Source organism: Lolium perenne, chromosome 4 (genome assembly GCF_019359855.2).
Source record: "Lolium perenne isolate Kyuss_39 chromosome 4, Kyuss_2.0, whole genome shotgun sequence".
Taxonomy (NCBI): domain Eukaryota; kingdom Viridiplantae; phylum Streptophyta; class Magnoliopsida; order Poales; family Poaceae; genus Lolium; species Lolium perenne.
The window spans coordinates 335,496,247-335,521,191 of record NC_067247.2 but is presented as its reverse complement, the minus strand read 5'-3'; the positions used below and the strand labels follow the sequence as shown (position 1 = coordinate 335,521,191).

The 24,945-nt window shown below is 51.9% G+C and overlaps 2 protein-coding genes and 1 long non-coding RNA gene across 10 annotated transcripts; 1 reads left to right on the top strand and 2 right to left on the bottom strand.

The window, feature by feature from the left end:
- The first annotated feature begins 7,538 nt into the window (after window positions 1–7,538).
- On the top strand, window positions 7,539–17,801 carry LOC127296536 (uncharacterized). 8 transcript variants are annotated; one of them, XR_007848522.2, is made up of 10 exons: window positions 7,539–7,931; window positions 8,233–8,416; window positions 8,531–8,781; window positions 8,897–9,011; window positions 9,193–9,285; window positions 16,690–16,833; window positions 16,914–17,028; window positions 17,138–17,234; window positions 17,335–17,404; window positions 17,508–17,801. XR_007848522.2 is itself a non-coding variant. In XM_051326646.2 (8 exons), the coding sequence occupies exons 1-7, from the start codon at window positions 7,591–7,593 to the stop codon at window positions 17,025–17,027; spliced, it is 1,242 nt and encodes a 413-aa protein (XP_051182606.1). In that variant the 5' UTR covers window positions 7,539–7,590; the 3' UTR covers window position 17,028; window positions 17,508–17,801. The 8 variants fall into 8 exon arrangements, 2 of the variants coding, with proteins under 2 accessions (XP_051182606.1, XP_051182605.1); XR_007848523.2 differs by having other exon boundaries at window positions 17,315–17,404; XR_007848524.2 differs by having other exon boundaries at window positions 16,914–17,059.
- LOC127296538 (probable bifunctional methylthioribulose-1-phosphate dehydratase/enolase-phosphatase E1) lies at window positions 17,454–19,272 on the bottom strand. Its single transcript, XM_051326647.2, has 5 exons — window positions 19,069–19,272; window positions 18,772–18,960; window positions 18,119–18,642; window positions 17,906–18,024; window positions 17,454–17,625 (listed from the first exon to the last, which is right to left on the bottom strand). The coding sequence occupies exons 1-5, from the start codon at window positions 19,189–19,191 to the stop codon at window positions 17,528–17,530; spliced, it is 1,053 nt and encodes a 350-aa protein (XP_051182607.1). The 5' UTR covers window positions 19,192–19,272; the 3' UTR covers window positions 17,454–17,527.
- Window positions 19,273–20,356: 1,084 nt separating this feature from the next.
- LOC127296539 (uncharacterized) lies at window positions 20,357–23,108 on the bottom strand. The gene is made up of 4 exons (XR_007848528.2): window positions 22,535–23,108; window positions 21,898–21,969; window positions 21,194–21,266; window positions 20,357–20,744 (listed from the first exon to the last, which is right to left on the bottom strand). It is a non-coding gene; the product is annotated as an uncharacterized lncRNA (long non-coding RNA).
- Between the last annotated feature and the right edge of the window lie 1,837 nt (window positions 23,109–24,945).

The following is a 24,945-nucleotide window of genomic DNA, read 5'->3' as shown; positions in this document are numbered from 1 at the left end:
ATGACCTATAGCTCTGGACTTACGGTGGTTATGGTTGCTAAGATTGATTGTGTCCCTCGGGAGTCCCTCTCCTGGCCTTTATATAGGGGGCCAGGTCTCAAGGGATCTACACGAGTACGACTAGGTTTACAAGAGACCTAGTTCTAAACTTTCCTTGTTTGGTCGATCCTTGTCTTGGTCATCAAGGAATCTTCTTCGGCACCGACCTTGTGGCCCACCTTGCCTTCGATTGTCTTCATGGGCCTCCAGCTGGGCTATACGGGATAGGTCAATTCCAGTTACCCGAAGGGTAATGCCCACGTCACACACGTAAGATCTTCCAGTACGGCAAGTCCCAGAAAACAGACCTCATCTTCCATACCTTAAGCAGCGGCTCCGGCGCCTTTCGCTTCTTTCCTGGCGGTGGGCACTCTTTCCAATTTTTCAATAGCTCATCTATTTGCTCGCCGCTTCTCGTACATGGCCGTCTTCGGGGTTTGTCTTGACCATCGAACAGATCCTTGCGTTTCCTTCATGGGTCGTCGTCGCGAAGCCACCTTCGATGTCCCATGAACACCGTTTTTGAGGACCCGGGATCTCTATCTTGCTGGCGGTACGTTGTGTCATCCATGCACCTGACGCATGCATTGAATCCGTGGACCACCTGCCCCGCGACATATCTGCAACCGAGAAAGTCGTGCACCGTCGTGAGCAACGCGGCTCTCATAGGGAAATATTCTTCCGCGGCGGCGTCCCACGTATTGGTAGGCGCGTCCCATAGCGTGGCTAGCTCCTTTTTCAGAAGCCCCATATACAGATTGATGTCGTTCCCTAGTTGTTTTGGCCCTTCAATTAGCATACTCATTTGAATGTACTTCCTCTTCATGCACAACCAGGGGGGAGGTTGTACATCCACACAAACACGGGCCAGGTGCTATGCGTGCTGCTCTGGATGCCAAACGGATTGACTCCATCGGTGCTCGCGCCCAGCCTTATGTTCCTAGGATCGTCCCCAAATTTTGGGTACTCGAGGTTCAACGCATTCCACTGGCTAGCATCCGAAGGGTGTCTCAACATCCTGTCCTTTTTCTTTTTCTTTGGATCATCTACGTCATCTTCTCCCTTCCTCATCTCCGCGTGCCAGCGCATTAGCTTTGCTTGCTTAGGATCCGCGAAATACCGCTGCAGACGAGGAGTGATCAGAAAGTACCACACCACCTTCCGAGGAGCTTTCTTCCCCTTCTTTTACCGACTGACGCCGCACTCCGGACATATGGTACACTTCGCGTGCTCGTTCCGATAAATGATGCAATCGTTCAAGCACACATGGTATTTCACATGCGGTAAATCCAGAGGACACACGATTTTCTTGGCCTACTCGATACTAGTCGGACACGTGTTACCTTTGGGAAGACGTTCGTGCCAGAATGACATGTTGTCGTTGAAGGATGTGTCGGTCATTTTGTGCTTTACCTTCATCTCCAGAGCCATGAGCGTTACTTTCAGGCGGGTATCCTCCGGCCTGCATCCTTCATACAATGGAGTAACCGTGTCTACCTCCAGTTGATCCATCTTGGCTTTCTCTCGGGCGACAGCTCTTGCGTTACTCGTCTGCTTGAGAAGCAGCTCTTGAAGATAAGGGTCCTGCACCCAGTCCATCGACGATGGTCCATCGTCTTCATCTTCATGATCGTCATGATGACCTCCATCTTGATCTTCCTCATCATCATGTCCAGGATCTCCTACATTGTGATCATGATCATCTCCGGGATCTTCTACATCCTGATCATGTCCGGGTTCTTCTACATCCTGATCATGTCCGGGATCTTCTACATGGTGCTCACCTCCTTCCTTATTTCTTGTTGAAATCCCATGGACAAATTCATAATCATCTTCGTCGCCTTCCCACCGATAGCCATCCACGAAACCACGTACGAGAAGGTGGTCCCGCACCATATCGGCTTTAGGGTCCATAAGGCTCGCCAGCTTGCATCTTCGACACGGACATCTTATCTCATTTTGGTTATTTCTAATCGTCTCGGCTGTCGCGGCTTTCAAAAACCTAGCCACAACGCCTTCGCTCATCATGCAGACCATGGTCGCTTGCGGGTATAGAGAAAATGGATATCTTAGTATATCAAAGAAATTTTTGGCATGACCTTCCCTAAAAATAGGACATATGTATATGCGTAGTATGCCCATTATTCGCCGAAACGGAAATGAATCAATGTTTCGGCAAAATATTGGCAACTCCATCGCATTTCAAATCCCTGCAAACAAAAACATGCAACACATGTGTGGAGGCTTCGCATATACAACACCTGTGGAGGCTTCTCGCATACAACACACATGCACGCGTGACGCTTCGCGCATGCACAACACATGTGGAGAGCTTCACATAACACATATATGCACACACACGTGTGCAAGACGATCGTAACCGGTCACACACAAAGCATAAAACCAACAAAGTTAACGATACGTCGAGACCGGGAGTGTTGGATGAGGAAAAAAAGTTGAGATTGATATGGTATTGAGCTATAGAAAGCTTCACCCTTACTTACCTATCAAGAAAATTAAGTTTACCAATTAATTTGGGTGAATGAACAGGTGAAAATGAGGTGGGGAGGAGGGGCAACACGACCAGATCCAGATTTGGTGGGAGGTGGTGGTGGAAGAGTGTTTAGGGAAAGTGGGTGGCACATGTGAGTGGACGGGGAAAAGCAGGAAATGGTCCCAGGTTAGCAGTGGCGCACCACCAAGCTGTGCGCCACTGCTACGGTGACATAGCAATGGCGCACTGCTTAGTGGTGCGCCACTGCCCACCTGGTACCTGCACCCCATGACTCTGCCCAACTTAGCGGTGGCGCACGTTGTTGGCGGTGCGCCATAACTAGTAGTGGCGCACCGCGGCAGTGCGCCATTGGTAAGGCCCTCATCTCTAAAGGGGCCCTGGCCACCTCCTAGCAGTGGCGCACCACTACGCAGTGCGGCATAGGTAAGCAAAGTAGCAGTGGCGCACCCCTTCGACGTGCGCCACTATTAGGTTGGGGTAGGAGCTGGCCCCTGCCAGCATTTAGTAATGGCGCACCACAAACAAGGTGCGCCACTACTACATTTGTAACAGTGGCCCACCGTTTTGTGGTGCGCCACTGCTAAGTAGTAGTGGCGCACGGCCATCATGGTGCGCCACTGATGTCAATCTTACGGCTAGGCCTTTTCACCAAGCTCGACTTACGGTCGGGCTACCACCAGGTGCGCATGCACCCGGACGACATCGCCAAGATGGCATTCCGGACCCATCATGGCCACTTCGAGTTCGTGGTGATGCCCTTCGGCCTCACCAACGCGCCAGCGACATTCCAGGCCCTGATGAACGATGTACTCCGCCCCTATTTACGTCGGTTTGTGCTCGTTTTCTTTGACGATATTTTGATCTACAACACCTCGTGGGCGGAGCACCTACAGCACGTCGCCATCATCTTCAACGAGCTTCGAGTGCATCGTCTTCACCTTAAGCGCTTGAAGTGCTCATTCGGGACGACCTCGGTCGCCTACCTCGGCCACGTCATCTCCGCCGAGGGGGTGGCCATGGACGCCGACAAGGTGGCCGTCGCCACGTGGCCGCCTCCTCATTCACCGCGCACTCTCCGTGGCTTCCTGGGTCTCGCCGGGTATTACCGGAAATTCATCTGGGACTTCGGCCTCATCGCGACACCCCTCACGCGGCTTCTGCGCAGCGACACCTTCGCCTGGGATGACGAGGCCACCACCGCGTTCGAGGCTCTGAAGGGGGCCCTCACGACGGGCCCCGTCCTCCAGATGCTGGACTTCGCGCGGCCGTTCATCGTCGACTGCGACGCCTCCGGAGTGGGGTTCGGTGTCGTGCTTCACCAGGACGATGGGCCGCTTGCCTAATCAGCAGGCCCTTCGCCGCGCGCCATCTCAAGCTAGCGGCGTATGATCAGGAGCTCATTGGCTTGGTGAAGGCCGTGTGCCATTGGCGTCCCTACCTTTGGGGGCGCTCGTTCCAGATTCGCACGGACCACTACAACCTCAAGTACTAGTTGGATCAGAGGCTCTTGACCGTTCCGCATCATCAGTGGATCAGTAAGCTGTTCGGCTTTGATTTCACCGTCGAGTATCGACCGGGGCGCCTCAACACCGTCGCCGACGCTCTCTCTCGCTGCGACGCTGCTGAGGAGGACGGCGCACCCGAGGGGATGGCGTTGTGGATCCGTTCGGGCCCCTCCTTCGCCCTCTTCGACACCATCCGCCAGGCTACTACGGCGGCGCCTGATGCCCAGCTTCTGAGGCAGCAGCTGGAGGCGGGCGAGCTGGAGGCGCCATGGCGCTTGGCAGAGGGGCTCCTCTTGCACGGGCGCCGGATCTTCGTGCCCGACCACGGTGATCTTCGACACCAGGTGCTCCTGCTGGACCACTCGTCTCGCCATGAGGGTGTCCAGAAGACCCTCCACCGTCTCCGCGCCGACTTCTACATCCCTGGGGATCGGGCCTTGGTCCAGGACTGGGTGCGCTCTTGCGAGATATGCTAGCGCAACAAGACGGAGACGCTCCGACCGGCGGGGATGTTGTAGCCGCTGGAGGTGCCCTCCCAGGTCTGTGCCGACATCTCCATGGACTTCATCGAGGGCCTCCCCAAGGTGGGCGGCAAGTCCGTCATCCTCACGATGGTCGACCGCTTCTCCAAGTACGCACACTTCATCGCGCTTGGCCACCAGTACACCGCCGCGCCGGTTGCTCATGCCTTCTTCGACGACATCGTCCGCCTCCACGGTTTCCCCACGTCGATCGTCATTGATCGGGATCCGGTGTTCACGGGGCACGTCTGGCGTGACCTTTTCAGGATGGCGGGCGTCAAGCTCCGGTTCAGCATGGCATTCCATCCTCAGACGGACGACCAGTCCGAGGTGGTTAACAAAGTGATCGTCATGTACTTACGCTGTGTTACAGGTGATCGGCCTCGTGCATGGGTGGATTGGCTCGCTTGGGCGGAATATTGCTACAATACCTCCTACCATTCCGTCCTGCGTGCCACGCCATTTGAGGTGGTCTACGGTCGACCGCCGCCGCCCATCTTGCCGGTCGACCCGGCGACCGCTCGGACGGAGGCTGCGGGAGAGCTTCTCCGCAACTGCGATGAGATGCTTGCTGAGGTGCGGCAACGTCTCGTTCAGGCCCAGCAACTGGCCAAGTACTACTATGACGGTCATCATCACGAGGTGGCCTATGCGGTGGGAGACTGGGTGTGGATGCGCCTTCCAGTCTGACAAATCACCGCAGATGAAGCATCGCCAAGAACCAACACCGATGAATTGGAACTCGCCAACCATCCCAGTAGCCCCGGGCGGTGCCTTCAAGAAGGGGAACAACGCCATGACGCCACCACTGCCCACACAGGGGTTAGGGTTTTCACCCAAGGCAGGGGTTGGGTGGGGAAAACGGGACCTCAACGAAGCCTCAAAGGAGGGAACCGACGCCAATGGCGTTGACAACACTGTCGCCACCGCCAGCCAGGGGTTTCCCCCGGTCCCAATCACCCCACCACCATCCACCCGGCCAAATCGCAGATCTGGTCTGGGAACGAGAGCTTGACAGGCCGGGGTCGGAGATCTCCCAGATCTGACGCCGAAGGCCGACGGAAAGGCCCGCACGCCGCGCCATCCGGTCGCTGGAACCCCGCCGCCTACACGGCCGAGGACGCAGGCCAGCACTCACGCCCACCGCTCGCTGCAAAGCCGACACCGTCGCCACCACCTAGAGTTGCCGCTCCAGCGTCCAAAAGCCCCACCTTGGGCACCACCTGCAGAACCTCCGCGCCGCCAGAGACCGCATCCAGACCTTCATCCGAGAGCCACCCGCCACCACGAAGGGAAGGGCCGGCCGCTGGGTGCCGGCCTGGGGAGAGACGCAGAGGAGGACGAAGAGGCCGCCGAGCAGCATCCTCAGACATGGCGAGCTCGATGCGGCCGCCTCCCTCCCTGCGAACGCGCTGAGATGCCAAGGGCCAAGGCCAGGAGCCTAGGCTCAAATCCCCGCCGCCCCCTTCACCGATGCCGCGGCCTTCGGCCTGCAGCGCCTCCGGGGGAGACGAGGAGGGAGTGGGAGGAGAGGGGCTGGGCGGCGGCGGGCTAGGGTTTGCCCCCTCGGTCGCCTGGAGGAGACGACCCGAGGGGAGCGAACTCAGAAGTCTGATGACCGAGAGTCCCAAATAATGATTTCAGGTGCAGAAGTGGAGTAATTAAGGAGATAAAGAAGACAACTAGAGTGGATGATGTGTATGTGTGTGGTAATGGCCATAGATTTGAAATCAGACAAATAAAAACAATTGGCATGATGTGGAAACACTTCAGCTTGCAAATGTTAAAAGACTGTGCTATGTATGGCACGTGTCCCATGCAACATAACTAACACATGAGATTCTTTTGTTCTTCAAATTTTAAATTGTTTACCTCTTGAACTGTAAATTGAAATACAGATTTGTTTTCACGGTTAACTTGACACTTTTTTCAACCTAGTTGCTAGATTATAGTCACTGGTCACTTGGTTAGCTAAAGTTGGTTGCCAAGCAAAAATAAAATAATTGGCAATTTTTTTTTAGCTTCGCTCCTCACTCATGTAAGGCTTGCATATTGGTAATGTCATCTTCTAAGTGATTAGAATTGGTCAAATAACCACTCTCTAAACATGTAAAGCTATGAAAAAATGCATGTAAAAGTTATTCAGAAATTATGTACAATTTGACTGATAATAGTTAACTAATAACATGATGGGAAATGCACTTTGGCTCATAGGAGCATTTACTCTCATTGTGTGAATCCACATTTTGAAGTGTCAAAAAATTCTAAACTAAATTTTTACATGTACATCTAGACATTTTATGTTGGTACACAATTTTTTTTAAAAAAAAATTATGGCTCCTATAAAAAGACAAATTTTGATGTTGTAACACATTTTTTTTTGTCTTTTTTGCACACACCACAAAAAATGTTGTTTTTCCACGAAAACTTGTGTACGAACATAGAATGTCACGATGTACACCAAAAAATTTATGTCAATTTTTTTGCCATTTTTAAAATTAATTTTTAATTATTTTATATAATGGGAGTATTTGCTCCTATGAGCCAAAACGCCACCTCCGTAACATGATACCTATATATAGTATTGTAACCTCGCAACTAAAGTTGAAAAAAGTTTCGTCAAAACACAGTAAGATGGAATTTTTTTTCGAAGCTCCCGTCGATACGAACCTAGCGGTGCTGACGTATCATCAATTGCATTAACCGCTTAGGAGAAAATTTATTTTAAAGATATGTTTGAAAGATTTGTTAGTCGCTCTGCATTTATATAGGAAAATCTTAACTCACACGGGTAGATAAATTTTCCGCACGAAATGATCCTTTAATTGAATAACGGAACACTAAATACATCTTAGTGGAACGAATTTTATAGCGCTACTAGTAGAAAAGCCAGTTTATTTTTAAAAATTATTTCTTTTAAACACCTTCCATTATATCCAGCCTGAGAGGGGCCCGAGCGCCAGTCCAGCCCAAATCAAAACCACCCTCGTCTACTCTACCTCCGTCAGCCATGGCGCCGCCGCAGCACGACCCCCGCCGGCCCTACAAGCGCGCCGCCATCTCCGACCAGCAGCGCCGCCGCGACTCCGCGCTCCGGACTCAGTCCGCCCGGCGCGCCGACGCCCAGGCGCGGGCACGCAGCCTCGCCAACTCCCTCCTGTCCACCCCGTCGTCCTCCTCCGACGACCAACCGCCTACCTCCCCCGACGCCCGCGGAGACGAGCCCGCCGTCGCCGAAGTCGCCGCGGCCGCAGCCAAGCTCCGCGGCCCCGACCAGCGCCGCCGGTTCGCCCGCCAGATCATGCTCCCGGAGTGGATGGTCGACGCCCCTCCCCACCTCGCCCGCGACTGGTAATCCGTCGTCCCCCGTCATCTCGATTCATGTTCGATTCGTCTTTAGTCTCTTCGAAAGATGACTCTTCCATTACGGAGTATGTTCTATTTGGCATGCCCTTGTCAGTTCATCCTCATCCTAGCAGCAAACTTTGCGTGTCTTCTAGCTTGCAAATTACAACCGGGTGCAACTTACCTAAGCCTACCATTGTGAAATAGCGCTAGCATAGCATTGTACTCCCAAGTCAAGTTAGAAGTTACTGTACAAACCAAGAAGGATTGACATTTTGCGCCAACAATTTAATTTTTCTGTATTCAGGCATGTCTGTGCCAGGCCTGCCGGCAAGCGATGCCTGGTCATGTCGTCCAACGGCATCACCATCAGCAGGCTCCGTAACGGGACCATTCTCCACCGGTTTCCTTCTGCCCTGCCCAACGGATCAAAGAGGGGAATCTCTGGCCCAGCAAGCTCCTACTCTATCCTTGACTGCATATTCCACGAGGTAGCCAAGCAAATGATTGTTTTAGGGCACTGGCTGCCTGATCCTTTACTCTCTTTCTTAATGACTGTTTCTAATCTTTGTGTTGTCTTGCCGGTTTATGTTCTTGTGCTGCAGCCTGATGAGACATACTATATTGTCGATATGATATGTTGGCGAGGTTATTCGTTGTATGACTGCACTGCCGAGTTCAGGTTTTTCTGGGTGAACTCGAAGCTCACGGAGACCTCAGCTGGCGACCCTCCATCGACCTACCATCGGTATAGATTCAGCTCTGTCTCCATGTATGAGTCCACCCTTGAGGGTCTTCAAGCGGCATATTCGCTAAGCACACCTTATGTCAAGGATGGTTTGCTGTTTTACAACAAGTAAGAACTTCTGTCTCCAGACCTTTATTCATATGTTCTTGATACACATATTCTCATGTTTGCAAACTCCTTTTACATTTCACGGCACTTAGGGGATTTTTTTTGCTCTTATCAGGCATGCACATTATCAATCTGGAATCACACCCCTTACGCTGGTATGGAAAGATGAGACTTGCAGCCAATATGTTCTTGATACGGATAGTGAAGGACAAGTTCCAACCGAGCAGCATGTAGGTTCCTTTCTCTGTTATGATTACTCGTACTATAGTTCTTTTTTTTTGCGAATATACCCGTACTATAGTTGATTAGATAACTCGTAGAAAGATGAAAAATATTTTCAACTCTAGCGCTTGCTACCGCTTCACTTCATTTCTTAATAATATAATTTTGTTGGGCTTGTTTCGTTATCAGGTTGTGTTGGAGCTGCAAGAGGATGGGAAGCTAATTACGTCTGATGACCCTCCAATTGTGTTTGGTAGCTTGAACAGCGAATTTGTACAGAAGGTACTGTTTGGACATGAAGCTTATATAAATAATTATGATGCATGATCCGTGTCTCAGTGGTTTCCCTCCCTGTTAGTTGCTACGGTGTAAATAAACTTCAATTCTGCGACCTATCATATGGTGCTCAAACCATCATCTTGATGATTAATTTTTTTTGACAGAAAAACAGTAGGGAAAACTCCCTACTGCATCATTTTTTCATTTTATAAACAGAATATTTGCATCAACAGGAGTAGTTCAAAAATAATTTACAAAATGTCTACGCACTGCTGCATTCCCTCTTTCAAACTTGGTTTGGCCCTATGAATTATAAGACTGAGATCTTCCTTGAAGAATCTGAAGCACCCCATAATTGCAACGTCTTGTCCATCAAATATGTGGCGATTCCTGTGATTCCAAATGGCCCAACAGCCAGCAACAAGAATTTCCTTGAAACTCTTTAAATTATATCTCCGTCTGCTATCCATTAACATATCCATCAGTAGCATATGAGTGTTCCATTCAAGGTGTAGCTTCCACTAGAAGCATTTGCTAAAATCACATCTGAAAAATAAGTGCATGCAAATTTCTCTGGAGTTATCTTGGCAGAGAGAAAAGTTGACATTGACAACATGCAAATTCTTTCTCTCCAATAAATCTTTGTTATTCAGTCAGTCCTGAATTAATAACCAAAAGAAGAACGTATGCTTAGGCTGGACACAGGATTTCTATATCTAGTTGAAAGGCTTAGGAGCTTGATCAGATGGTGACATAGCTGTCTAAACCTTTTTGCTAGAGAATGTAGCATTGTTCTGTATCATCCATTTATCCATCCCTTCCATGCAAATAAGAGGGTTAATAATGTCAAGCATATTATCAGACTGATGAGATGCAGGCATCGACAGTGGTAGGTGGAAGTGATCATAGAAATCATCACTAGCAATGTTGCAGATCTCTTTAATAGTGATATCCTGATTCCTTGAGAATGAGAATAACTGAGGGATTTTTTCTTTCACTTCCATCTCCATTCATTTATCTTTCCACATTCTAATAGTACTGCCATCACCAGGGGTGTATTTAGACAGATTTGAAAAAAAATCCCACAGAGCAATCTTTCCACCAAAAGGAGCCGACAGGAGCAGTGTTCTGTGGTGTGAGGTTAGGCTTGTAGTGAGCATTCCAGATTAATTGAACCCATGGAATATCCATTCAATTCATAAATTTATATAGATTTTTCATGAGTAAAGCAGAACTCTGAGTCATCAAGTCCAATATTCCCTAGACCTCCGGCAGACTTGGGCTTGCAAACATTCTCCCACTTAACCAAGCACTTGCCTCTTTTTTCAATATCTTTTCCAGCCCATAGAAATCCTCTAGCTGATCCTTCAACATGATCAATTATAGAGAAAGGAACTTTCAAGGTGCACATGGCAAAATTTAACATGAACATGAAAATTGACTTAACCACTACTAGTCTTCCATCATATGACAAAATAGAGGCAATGCCAGATAGCCTCCTATCAATTCTCTCAGTGATATTAATGAAATGTTCGATCCTTGGCTTAGTGGTACCCATGGGCAAGCCCTAGTATGTAAAAGGAAGGCTTTCTGCTTTACAACAATAGGCCTCTGCCAGGCTCACACATCTTTTAGCTGAGATATTTATAGGGATCATTGATGTCTTGGTATAATTAACTTTCATCCCAGTAGATGTAGAGAATTTGTGCAACAATTCTTTTAAACTACACAACTGAGTTTCATCAGCTGGCAATATTATCAATGTGTCATCCGCATATTGGAAAATGGGATATTCCAGGCCATACAAATTATTCAATGCAGATTTAAAATACCTCTTTGCCAAGCATCTTAATGATTCATTATGACCATAATAGATAATTCGTGTACATGCTCGTGACATGATGCTATCTCTGCGGCGATGCACTTAGTATATGCAAACATATTTTTTAGATGCTGCTGGTAGGAGCTAGGGTTCTACCGGGTCTAGGGCGGAGGTTGTAAGGGTGGAAGTGAGGGCGGAGAGGCTGGAGAGCTCGGCGCCGGCGGCTGGGCGCCGTCGCGGAGGAAGGAGGCGGCGGCTAGGGCTGGTGCGGCGGGCGCGAGGGTCTCCGTCTCCCTTCAGGAGACGAGACAGTAATGATACTGAATATTGTCTGATTAATCTCGAAGGGATACAAGTGTTTATATAGGAGGACGGCCTCCTCTAAACCCTAATTTACTTGGGCTAAGCCCCTAATTTACTTGGGCTAAGCCCATAACTAGCCACTAGTGGGCTTCTTGCGTGTATAGGTCAAACCGACCATAACATCTCTCCCCGCCTTCTCAAACAAATTTCGTCCTCGAGCCGAACTTCTGAAAGCTGGGCGGAGATCTTCAAGCTTCTCCCAAGTCGCCTCGTCCTCTGGGCGAGCCCGTCCAATGCACCAAGACGTGCCAAACACCACGGCGCTCGCGGGCCTTCAACACGCGAGCCACACTCGCCGGGGCGGGCTCGAGACGCCCATCCGAAGTAGGTGGAAGAGCTGGTGGTGCAGAAGGAGGGTCGCCCGGTAGGCCTTCAGAGACCGACGTTGAAGACGTCGTGGAGGCGCGAGCCCGCAGCAACTCAAGGCGGTAGGCGAGCTTGCCGATGCGCTCCAAAGACACGGAAAGGACCGGCGTAACGAGGGCCCAACTTGCGCCGGAGCGCGGGTCCAAGGACCGGGTCGTCCAGGTGAAGAAGGCGGAGCCGGACCCGCCGTCCACCGCGACTCCGCCTCGCGATGATGTGCATCATAGTACCTCCTCGCCACCGCCGAGCTCGAAGAAGTCGCCGGCGCGCCTCGCCCAGGATCTCGTCGCGGTACGCAGCAGTCATCCGCCGTCTCGCACGGGCCGTGCCGTACGCATAGGGAAGCATCGCCGGTGGTGGCCTCCGTAGACCACCTCAAAGGGAGTAGTGTGCGGCGCGGAGTGGTAGGACGTGTTGTAGCGATACTCGGCCCACGCTAGCGATCCACCCAAGCTCGTGGATGATCCCCGGTGATGCGGCGGTGTACATGGCGATGATCTTGTTGACGACCTCGGATCGTCGTCCGTTCGAGGATGAAACGCCGTGCTCATGCGGAGCTTCACGCCCGCCAACCCAAAGAGGTCCCTCCGTACGTGACCCGTGAACACCGGATCACGATCATCGACGATGGAGGACGGAAACCCGTGGAGGCGAACGATGCCGTCGAAGAAGGCGCGTGCCACGGACGCCGCCGTATAGGGATGGCCGAGGGCGATGAAGTGCGCGTACTTGGAGAAACGGTCGACCACCGTGAGGATGACGGACTTGCCGCCAACCTTCGGCAGCCCCTCGATGAAGTCCATGGAGATGTCCGCCACACTGGGACGGCACGTCCGGCGGTTGCGATAAGCCCGCCGGACGGAGCGTCTCCGTCTTGTTCCGCCGGCACGTGACACACGCTCGCACCCGATCTCGCACCAGACGCCATCCCACGGAATGTAAAAATCAGCGCGGAGACGGTGCAGGGTCTTTGGACGCCCTCGTGACTGCAGAATGCGCCAAGGACAAGGCCCGGTGGCGCAGTCGCCATGATCCGGCACGAAGATGCGCCGCCCATGGAGGAGTAGTCCCTCGTCCAAGCGCCATGGCGCGCCAGCTCGCCGTCGGCCAGCGCCGGCGCATTCTGGCGCATCCGCGGCCTCGGCGATGGCGCGGCGAACCTCGTCGATGAAGGCGAAAGATGGCCCGGAGTGGATGCGCAGGGCCGCACCGACCGTGGGTGCGTCCGCGGCGTCGTCGATGTCGCGGCGGGACAGGGCGTCGCGATCGTGTTGAGGCGGCCGGTCGGTACTCGACGGTGAAGTCGAAGCCGAAGAGCTTGCCGATCCACCGATGTCGCGGCACCGTGGAGAGGCGCCGATCCAAGAAGAACTTCAGGCCGTAATGGTCCGTGCGCACACGGAACGTCCGGCCCCAAAGATACGCCCACCGCGGGCGCACCGCACAGACCAGCCCGATCACTCGCGCTCATATGCGGCGAGCTTGTGGTGGCGTGCGGCGAAGGGCGGCCGAAGAAAGCGAGTGGCCCTCGCCCTGGTGAAGGACGGCGCCGAAGCCGATGCCGAGGCGTCGCGATCCACCACGAACGGCTCGTCGAAGTCCGGCATCCGAAGAACGGGGCCCGTCGTGAGTGCCCGCCGCAGGGCGGCGAAGGCCGTGGCGGCCTCCTCGTCCCAGGAGAAGGCGTCGCGGCGAAGCAGGCGCGTGAGAGGCGCGGCGATGAGGCCGAAGTCCTGGATGTACCGCCGGTAGTATCCCGCGAGGCCCAAAAATCCGCGAAGAGCGCGCGGCGACTGGGGCGTCGGCCAGGCGGCGACTGCGGCGACCTTGTCCGCGTCCATCGCGACCCCGTCGGCGGAGATGACGTGGCCCAAGTACGCGACGGAGGTCGTGCCAAACGAGCACTTCGAGCGCTTGAGATGAAGACGATGCGCTCGAAGCTCGTTGAAGATGATGGCCACGTCTTTGCAGTGCTCCGCCCAGGATGCGCTGTAGATCAAAATATCATCAAAGAAAACAAGCACAAAGCGTCGTAAGTAGGGGCTGAGCACGTCGTTCATCAGGGCCTGGAAGGTTGCCGGCGCGTTGGAGAGGCCGAACGACATCACCAAGAACTCGTAGTGGCCGTGGTGAGTGCGGAACGCCGTCTTGGCGATGTCGTTCGGGTGCATGCGCACCTGATGATAGCCCGAGCGCAAGTCGAGCTTGGTGAAGAAGCGCGCGCCATGCAGCTCGTCCAGGAGCTCATCCACGACGGGGATGGGGAACTTGTCCTTGGACGTGACGGTGTTGAGGGCGCGAAAGTCGATGCGAAGCGCCACGTGCCGTCGGCCTTGCGCACAAGGAGCACGGGGGCGCAGAACGGCGACGTCGAAATCCGGATGATGCCCCGTGCTAGCATGACCGCCACCCGGCGCTCGAGCTCGTCCTTCTGCACTGGGGTACCGTGACGGCCGCACGGCCGACGGCGCCGTGTTAGGGCGGCAGGTGTATGCGGTGGTCACGGGGCCGCGAGGGAGGAGGCCCTGCGGCTCGTCGAAGAGGTCGCCGTCTTCTTTGCGATAAGTCGGCCAGGAGCGGGTGTGCCTTGTCAAGCGCGGCGGCCATCAGGTGGAGCTGTGGGGATGCGCCAGTGCTGCCCAAGCCCGTCCAGTGAACACGGCGGCCGCCCTCGCGCCAGAAGATGAGGGACAGCACGTCGAGGTCCCAAAGGATGGGGCCTAAGGTGCTCAGGAAGTCGAGGCCGAGGATGAAGTCGTAGCAGCCCAAGTCGATGCCGACGCAGTCGATGGAGAATGGCTCGTCGCCGACGAGCACGGGAACCTGTCGCGCCACGCCCTGGCACGTAAGACGGTCCCCGTTGGCGACGGTGACGCCGTACTTCTCCGATCCCGCCGCCGGAGAGCGAGGCGGCGCATGGCGGTGTTGGATAGGAAGTTGTGCGTCGAGCCCGTGTCCACCGCCGCGGTGAGACGCTCCCCATGGATCGTCACCGGGAGCAGCATCGTCTTTGCCGTCTTGATGCCCGCCATAGCATGAAGAGAGACGACGAAGGCGGACGCGTCGACCGGCGCGTAGGTCGTGACACCGGCCTCAGTGACGGTGGCGGCCGCGAGCTCGGCGGTGAGGGCCTCCATGTCGGTGTCGTCGACGGTCTCCAGGTAGAAGAGGCGGCGCACGTGTGGCTCGGCGCGTACTTCTCGTCGCAGTTGAAGCACAGCCCCTAGCGGCGCCGCTCGAGCTGCTCCGCAGCCGTCAGCCGTTTGAAGGGGCGAGTCGGCGCAGAGGGCCCGCGGCGCGGCGGCCGGCGCGGCGCGTCGGGGCGGTGGGCGTCGGGGCGGGTCGAAGCGCGGGACGAGCGCCGCCACGTTGCGCGTAGACCCGCCGCATGGCGATGGCCCGCCGCTCGTAGGCTCGTGCGTAGTACATGGCCGTCTGCAGTCCGCAGCTCGCGCATCTCGACGTCGACGCGGATGTAGTCGGGGAGGCCGCCGACGAAGAGATCGGCGCGCCGCCGCGCCGAGACGCCCGGGCATGGCACGCGAGCGCTCGAAACGGTCGGCGAAGTCTCGGACCGTGGTGGTGAAGGCGAGGCGTCCCGCCCGGCGAGGCGGCTTCCGCGTAGGGTCGGCCCAAACCGCCGGAGGCACGGGTCGCGGAAGCGCTCCCGAGACGGCATCCCGCCCTCGTCTGCTCGAGGGCGTAGTACCAAGTCTGCGCGGCGCCCGTAGGTGATAGGAGGCGATCCACGTGCGGTCGGTGCGAGCGTCCGTCGCCCCGAAAGAACCGCCACACCGGTTCGGCGATTCGGGGATCGGTGGCGCCGTCGTAGGTGGAGAACTCCGGCTTGGTGAAGCGGGCGGCTGCCGTGCCGAGGCGGGACCTCGGGGCGCCCTCCCGGCGGCCCGGGTTGAAGGACGTGCTCGCGGCGAAGGGGGCCGCAAACCCGCCAGACCGCCAAGGGTGTGGGCGGGCTGTTGGACCGTCGTCCGTGCCGCAGTTTGAGTGTAGACGGGCGACGCGTCGATCCATGTGGGAATTGGCGAAGGCGATGGCGGCCACCACGCGGGGCACCCGTTCTTGGCGGCGGAGGCGGGCGGTGGGGCCGGCGGCGGAACGGCGGGCGGTGGGGCCGGCCTTGATCTCCGCGAGCTCGAAACGGATGGCGCGGAGATCGCCGGCGAGGTCCGCCAAAGTAGCGGGCGGGAGGTCGAGGCCCGTGGGCGGCGGCGGCCTGGTCTCCGTTGGCGGCGGCGGTGGCTCCCTCGCGGCGCGTGGGCGCCGGTCATGGCGGCGGTGGCGGTGGTGGTGTTGGTGGCGGCGGCGGACGTGGCGGTGATGGGGTCGACGGGGGGCCGTTGGAGCCCATGAGACCTAGGCAATCTGATACCAAAGTGGTAGGAGCTAGGGTTCTACCGGGTCTAGGGCGGAGGTTGTAAGGGTGGAAGTGAGGGCGGAGAGGCTGGAGAGCTCGGCGCCGGCGGCTGGGCGCCGTCGCGGAGGAAGGAGGCGGCGGCTAGGGCTGGTGCGGCGGGGCGCAGGGGTCTCCCGTCTCCCTTCAGGAGACGAGACAGTAATGATACTGAATATTGTCTGATTAATCTCGAAGGGATACAAGTGTTTATATAGGAGGACGGCCTCCTCTAAACCCTAATTTACTTGGGCTAAGCCCATAACTAGCCACTAGTGGGCTTCTTGCGTGTATAGGTCAAACCGACCATAACAGCTGCATGCTCTTTGTTGATTTTGCGTGCCTTCCTATACAGTGACCACCTGTCTATTTTCCTTACCTGAATATGTTTTAATCATAAACCACATACGCTTATATGATTATGCTTTTTTTTTTTTGTGTGCAGTCAAACCTGCGGCCAGGGAACCTTCTCCGCTTCAGTGTAAGAGATGAAAGCGTGAAACTTGTGGATGGAAAGATGGAGATTGGTGAGCTGCAGTTTGTTGGGAAGCTGAACCGCTCTCGTAATTTTGCTGACAGCCACTCCAAAGTAAGTGTTGACATGACCAAGCACTGATTTAAACTCTCATTTTCATCACGTGTACCTAAGCTCTTATTTCGTGTGTTCAGGTTCTATTCCAATATGCTGCCAGGCATGCTTCTCTTAGAATTGAGGATCTGATAGCCTCTGTTCAGTCAAACAGTATGGAGGTTGAATCTACAGATATTGAAATGCAAGACTGAGGTGCCAATTTCTGTCATGTTTTTTGCACATGGTAAATTCTTGTGTTGATTGGGTTCCCTTTTCTGCCATTTCTCTGTGTTATTCATTTTCCGTCCTTCTGTAATGGCAGTCATTGAAGCTGGTTTTGGCATTTGACTGGATACCATGTCGGGATGAAATCGTTGCAAATGAGACAAAGGCCTGTCTCTCATTTGTGCGTTGTTGAGGTAGTCACTTGTCGTAGAATTAATTATCAATAAAATATGTTCATTTTTGGAGGAACTTTAGTAAGAGGGCTTTGATAAAGTATCACCCTTATGCTTTTAGGAACCACCCTGATCATACCAAGCTGTCATCACACGAAGTCCTTAAAACATTGTACCAACTCTTGTGCCTTGTAAGTTGTAATTCGATCGGTTGTTAACTGTTGCAGGATACAAGATAGATTCCGATTAAATCAGATGCCCTGTAGATAACACACAGCTTTTGTCCATATACAGGGGTAAGCCAGTTGAGGCATTCAGACAGAGATCTGTGCAAACGACGTGATGGTCTGGAAGCCATGGTCATCGGGGAGCGGCGCGTTTCCAGGCCTGATAGATATGAGCACCTCAAAACCTGTGAAATCGAAATGTATGATGAGTCTTTGAAAAGGCAAACTTTGTCATGTACATTCCATTACATGTATATGCAACCCATTCGTGAAGTGTTGTGTATCCTTGTGAGTTTGAAATGTATGCAACTGCTTTCCAATAGCTGAAATATGCTTGAAATGAGATGCCTTTCTTTCGATTTGTGTTAATAGTCTTAAGCATCAGTTAGTTCAGTAGGTGCAACATTGATGTTGCTGTGAAGAAATTGTGAGTGAAAAAAGGGGAAAGGAGATGTGATTGCAGACCTGCATCCCTTGCGGCTGTGGCTTCCTGGTAGACATCGGTCAGGAAGAGTATCTGAGACGGGCTGTCCACTCCCAGCGTCTGCCAGATCTCATAGTAACTCCGGGGCTCCCTCTTCCCCCTGCAAACCTCCATACCGATCAAGCTCAACAATGGAGATGAAATAGTATATGGTCTTTACGAGGAATGCAAGATTTGATATGCTACGCGAGTACCCGACGCTGGTGTCGAAGAAGGCAGATAGGTATCTCCTGAGGTCGCCGTGGGCTTCAGTGTTGCCGAATATCAGCCGCTGCGCCTCCCTGCTGCCGCTGGAGTAGATGTAGCTCCTGACGGCGCCGGTGCCATGCCACCGCGCGAGAGCCTCGGCGACGTCGTCATAGACGACGCCCTGGATCTCGCCGCCGTCGAAGCCGAGTCGCCATATCCGGCCCTGGAGCTGCTTGAGTGCCGGGAGCTTGCGGTCCGCGTCGATCATGGCCTCCACGTTGGCCACTAGGGCATCGATGACCTCTTCCTTGGGTGCTGATGGCGGTGGAACTAGCACGGCGCTTGGAACTCCATCGGCTAAGTCCTTGTCGATCTGGGCGCGGAGGAAGGCAATGTCGTCCATGGTCTGGCGGGTGCGGTAAGTGTCAACAAGGTAGGCACGGACATTGGAGCGGGCGTAGGGGAAGAGGACGTCGGCGACGAAGGGGATGGGGGTGGTGGTGCCCTCGATGTCCAGCACCACACACCTCTGCATGAGTTGCAACGAGCAGTAATGTTAGTAGAGCAGAGGAGCATGCATTTACATCTTAATTCCTTCCATTTTCATGGTAAAAGATGATCCATGAAGGGGAGTGGTAGGTCCGTAGGTGGCACGCACTATGTCTCTCGCTGTTAAGCAGTAGTCGTCAGCTTCAGGAAGGTTGGTTGCAATGCCGTCGCTGCCATTGCCGGCTCGCGCAGCTCCCATGCTTCCATGATGCTGATGCTGCTGCTGCCCATGGCGATGACCAACAGGAGGACTAGTCGACGATGGTTGAAGTCTCAGTTCCAACCTCCTTTGCCTTCCCTAAGAGCAAGCACCGCCACAAATTATTGCATCTTTAGATAGATTCAGTTGGAGTAGGAAGAGAGGACGAAAATTCCTAAAAGGATAAGAAAAATAATCATTACCTACCCTGGAGCTGGAGGAGAGACTAGTGCTGTTCCTACTGCGTGGAATACCATCTGCATCTGGGAAGAAGCTGAAGCAGCCGGAGCGGGAGATTGAGGTGGAGGCGACGAGGGGAAGAAGAAACATCTCTCTGATGATGCTGCTGCTGCTAGGTCAGTACTAGACTAGTGGATGGATGGCAATGCTAGCTGCGTCACATGTCATCTGGAATCCTTGATGGGACCGTGTGGAAGCTTATTAGCTGAAGCCTAATTGCTTTTTTTTTTCTGGTCAATATTTTCTCATTTTCTTGTATTCTAGCCATGAGTAGTTGGCTCCCTGTCCTGATTATGCCTGGTTGCGAATTTGACATTTTACAAGCAGAAGCAGGTAGCTAGCTTGCTAGTCTTCATCCAGTAGTCCTACTATCATTTTATTTTAGACAAAAAAAACTTACCGACATGAAATAAGTGGTATTTGATTTGTGAGATAGCTGCAAAATAAATAAGTAAATAAAAACAAAAATAAACATGGTTCAAAGATAGCCCAATCCTCTAGAGAACAAGCCAAAGATTGTACTTTATTGAGACAAAAGTCTTCCCGAGCATGGCATGTATTATTTTTCTAGTCCTACAATTCCATAAGACCATAACCATAAAATTAAGACACATGTTACGTTTTTTATGTGCAGGCATATCCATGCCGACATACATCTCTTATGATTATATAGCTCCCCTTATCCAGGAACTAAAAACGAGATAATAAGGTAAAATCATAATGATAACACAAAGTCTCTTGAGGTTCATGTAATTCCCGGACTCTGTCTCTTGGAGGTACTCATGGTAGAGTGTGTGCGCTACGTTTATAGGGGTGAATTTATGTATGTATTTATGAGTGTATGCATCTATAGTCACTACACCACAGCATAAGAACCCCAACTGACAAGTTGGTCGGGAAAACGGCCTTCACCAACAGAAAGTCGGTCGGGGATTAGTATTGCCAACCGACACTGTCGGTCACCGTAAGTCCGGTCGGCAAAGGTTTTTCCCGACCGACTTTGGTTTACCGACCGACGGTTCGACGCCGCACCTAGAGCTTTGCCAACCAACATTTTCTTTGCCGATCATCCATTCTTTCCCGACCAACATTTCCATTGGCCCATGACGCTGAGAATTCCTACTAACAGTTGGTCGGGGATTAGTATTGCCGACCAATAATTAAGCATTTTAGGTTTTTGAATTTTAAATTTCATATGATTTGAGGCAAGTATACATACATATCACAAAAGAAGAGCAATATGACACCAGAATATGCACCATGACAGCAGAAGAGAATGAACATAAAACACAGGCGATAATGGTGCATTAGTCTCACACATACTCGCTCCATTACACTGTATAAGACGTTGGAGAAAATTCCAACAACCCTGAAATACAGCGAAAGTACGTGTGTATTGTTATGTTTGAATTTCGGATTTCAACTTCTATCGTTCTGTTTGAATTTCAACTTCTACCGTTCTTCCCCACATTGGCGCCCTTCTCTTCTGCTAGGGGGCGGGCGGCGATCCCGTCAGCTGAGGGCACCCGACCATCTCTTCTGCTGGGGGCGGCGATTTCGTACTCGGCTGTCAGCTCCCGGTCAAGTACACCGGCAAGGCACCTACGCCCCTATCTCCGTGATTGTGCTCTTCTCCTCAGGCCCTGCAACAATTGGTGACCCACATCAGTACCATACTTCCGGGTCTCAATTGTACTCCATCCGCAGATGAACAAGGTGAAGACGTGTATGAAAAAGATGAAGACATGGATGAACAAGTTCTCATATATGAGCAAGATGCAGAGTAGATGAACACGAAGTCTGATACAAAAACTCGAAAATTGGCAGCCACAATTCAGAAAAGGGAGACAAACTCAGATGCAGTACAGCATATTGACATAGGATGAAATAGTACTCAGATACAGAGGCTAAGATGTCTTGCTAAATTGAGTGGGACAAAGAATAAACACTGCAATAACCAATGGAGTATATAATTGACAGTCAACGTGAGGAATTAAACAAGTCACTGGAAGTTCGAATAAAATGCAGCAAGTTCATGTGTAGGAATTTTAGCAGTATCGTCATAACACAAGGATGGACTAAATAAAATTACCTGACAGATGTGTTCGGTTGAACAAACCAGTGCCCTTTCCATCAATAATTTTAAGCTGCTCCAGTGCCTTTTCCTGAAATTTTCGATGTTTCAGATCCAGCGTAAGACAGCCACCTCACCAATAAAATCAGCATGCAACTGTAAAGCATACACGTATGCAAACCAGTAGTATTAACAAGTAAACATGGAGCTGGAAAGGGAGCATTTGTAATGAGAAAACTGCATACAAGCCACACAAGATGGTTCAATAACAGCATTTTTGATTACATGAGACAATTTTCTGATAGATCATAGATGTAGACTGTTTCCCAATATTAGAAGTACCAGTTTCTCTAATAATGAAGCAAGGAGTAATTCTTATTTCTTAATGACACTTCTTGATTTTCTTATATGCATATCGTGTACTGATGATTATATACTCCTCGTGGGAAGACGATGTATTCAACGAATGTTAACTGAGAGGATGTAACCCTTGTCAGGAGTAGGCAATCTAAACCCATTAAAGAAGAACATAACTGACAGAGAAATGAAACAAAAACTTAACCAACATGGATATTGCAAGCTTCAGTACAGCATTTGGGAAATTCCCAAGATCAATTAGGAAATTCCCAAGATCAATTATTCCAAAAGAAATGTTCATGTTGGAGTAAACCGTGAGCAATGGAACCAATATTGACAAGATTTTGATGGTGCAGTAAACTGACCATCAGAACCACCACCAAAAATTCTCTGTTTCCTTGATTACCATCCCTATTGAGCTGCTTTATAGCAATAACCTGCAACAGATGCTTTAAACATTTCAGCCCTGGAAGTAGGAAAATCAGAATGAAAAGATATGCTCGGCGGACATCAAATGTTACAAAGAACTGAAAGAACGGAAATGACTTTTAATATTTCCATCACTCAGCAGCTCTGATTATATACATGCATGTAATATTTCCCAATCGGAATGAAACTGCAATCAGCAGAACTTGATTTGCCAGGTTCATATAAAATTGCATGGAGCATTTGCAAAAAAACATTTAACCTTAAATCTGCAATTGAGAGGGCATGGGCAACGCTGTTTTCAAGCATCTAGAGCAGCTCGCAGTAGTAGCTAACTGTTCACATGACGAGTCAATCTTTACAACAAACCTAGTACACTGAAACGTATTTGGAGTAGCACACACGGAAATAGACACCCAAAATTAATCTTAACTTATGCGATAACATTCTCTACTGACGTGCGTGTTGCTAGCACACACGGGATGCAAATCAAGAAACGAGATGCCAGCTCTTGGCAGATCCACGGCGCGCCCAAACCAGGAACCAGAACTGATGGGAAACGCGGGGGATCCTCACCTGAAGGCGGACGAGGTCTGGCGGAGATGTAGGCAGAACTTAGAACTCCGCGCCGGATCTCTCCCTTGTCGCCTCAGCTTGCCTCACCTCGGCGCCTTGTGAGGTCAACATATCGAAGTCAGGTCGGTGCCGCCGCACGTAGCAGGAAAATGCCGGAGGCTGCGGCGGTCGCCGAAGCTTGGACCAGACCTGTGTGCGTCCCTTGGTTGGCTCGCATCTGGGACTTACTGAGCTGTGAACTCGCACGTGTTCCAGACCTAGAGTTTGGCCTCGTCGTCGATTCGTACGGCGGCGTCCTCCTCCGTTGCCACAGTCTCGCCCACCTGGGCGAATATGAGTAGGAAGATGGGCGACGAATCTGAGTAGGTGGGAACGAGGGGAGACGGCTGATTTGGGAACGAGGAGAGGCCGCTCGTTGGTTGCGTGAGAGGAGAGTTTCGTGGTCTGGCGGGAGGGCGTCGTCCGGCAGCCTGGAGCACGACGGCTAGGGGTGGTAGGTTGCGTCCGGCGGCGGATCCAGCGAACTAGGTTTCTGGTAGTGTGTGGTCGGGGCGAGAGAGAGGGATAAGAGCATCTCCAGCCGCGTCCCCAGACCGTCCCCCAAACCGAGCGGGATTGAGCGTTTGGGGACGTGTTTTGTTCGTGACGCCTTGGGGGACGTCGCTCCCCAACTGCGTCCCCCAAACGCCACCCCCAAACATTTAAATTACTTTTTTTTTGCTTTTTTATTTCAATTTCCACAAACTAATACATAATTTGGAACGTGGTTTACACAAAAACATAATTGGGAACGTGGTTTTCCACAAACTAATACATAGTTTGAACCGTCGTGGACACAAATATAAAATTTTGCAAAGAAACTAAACCTAACTAGGCCGTGCATCGAAGGTTTCCTGTGTTCGCTGCTAAGAAAGAACACTCGAGGGCACACCCAGTCACCTAAACTGGAAAATCCAGCGGGAGGATGGTGCCCTTGTTGGTTCTACCGATGAGGCGAACAGGCAGAAACCTCCGTGCACGGGAACTGCGCACCGCCAATAACTTTCGTCGCGAGGTAGGCGACGGTTAGGTTAAAAATTTATTGTGTCGCTGACGCGTCGGCCCCGCCACTCCCCGTCTCGCTTTTCGTTGTGTCCGGCGTCCCCGGTGCGTCCCCTGTGGGACGGGGACGGGCTCGGGGCGCCGGACACCGAATGGGGGCGAGCCGGACAAAAAAGGACGTTGGGGGACGCGGCTGGAACGCATTTTCTGTCCGGCGCGCCCCAAATCCCTTTGGGGGACGCTTTGGGGGACGCGGCTGGAACGCATTTTGTCAACACCCGGATTTTTAAGTCCAGATGCCTATTATGCCATTCATCGCAATCCCAGGAATATTGTTTTTGCGAGACATAATAGATTGATATCACAACACATCATTCATTACATACCATAATCGTCTTACAAATAAAGGATCACATGATCCAGTCTCATTACAATAATAGAAGTTCTATTTATTCATTACATAACACATAGCGGAAGCGAAAGTAGCGTAGTAGTAGTCCATCTATTCCACAGGCAACTGTTGACGTCAGGAGTGATCCTAGTTGTCGTAGACGTCCTGCTGTCCTTCTTCCGGTTCGTACTCGTCTTCATAGTCTGGCCATTTGAATAGCCAGGGACACAGCCATGAGTACTTTAAAGTACTCGCAAACTAATACTAAGGTAAATACTATCAACTATAGTAAGGGGGTTCTAAGCTCTAGTTTCATTTGCATAAAGCCAGTTTTATTTCATAAGCACTTTTAATAATCAAAAACCTTCATTTGCTCAACTAACTCCAGTGGGAACATTAGTGTCATTCCCACAACTCAGTTGTGATTCAAAGTCAAAGTCACCTTTCAATTCAATTCACAAGTCACCATTTATATTTTAGAAAAGTTCTGATGACGGAACAGTATGGCCTTTCCAACTGTCCATAACCGCGGACGCGGCTATTCGAATAGGTTTTACTGCAGAGGTTGTACACTTGTGCCACAACAATTGCAATAGTTCGTCGAGGTAATCGGCCCTGATTTATCGTACTCGATGCGCGAACTACCAATCCTAACCTTTCATTTACATATTCTAGTATAGGCACCTCTCCCCATGAGCTTGGCCTCTCCGGTGAAAACCGCAGATCAACCCGGAATCGCACGGGGCTTGGGCCGGACATTCACCTCATTTCACGTCATTACACATCACTTCACCGAGACGGAGGCAGCCTCAAGCATAACCCCTATGACGCTTGTTCAGAGGGAACCCATACTAAAATACATAAGTTTCCAGCTAAGCCTTACCCAGATTCAGGTATTGTGGGGGTACTTGTAAAATTGGAATGGTATCGCATCCGAACCCAACCATCAGTGTTTTAGTAAAATTCACCAAGTCATTCA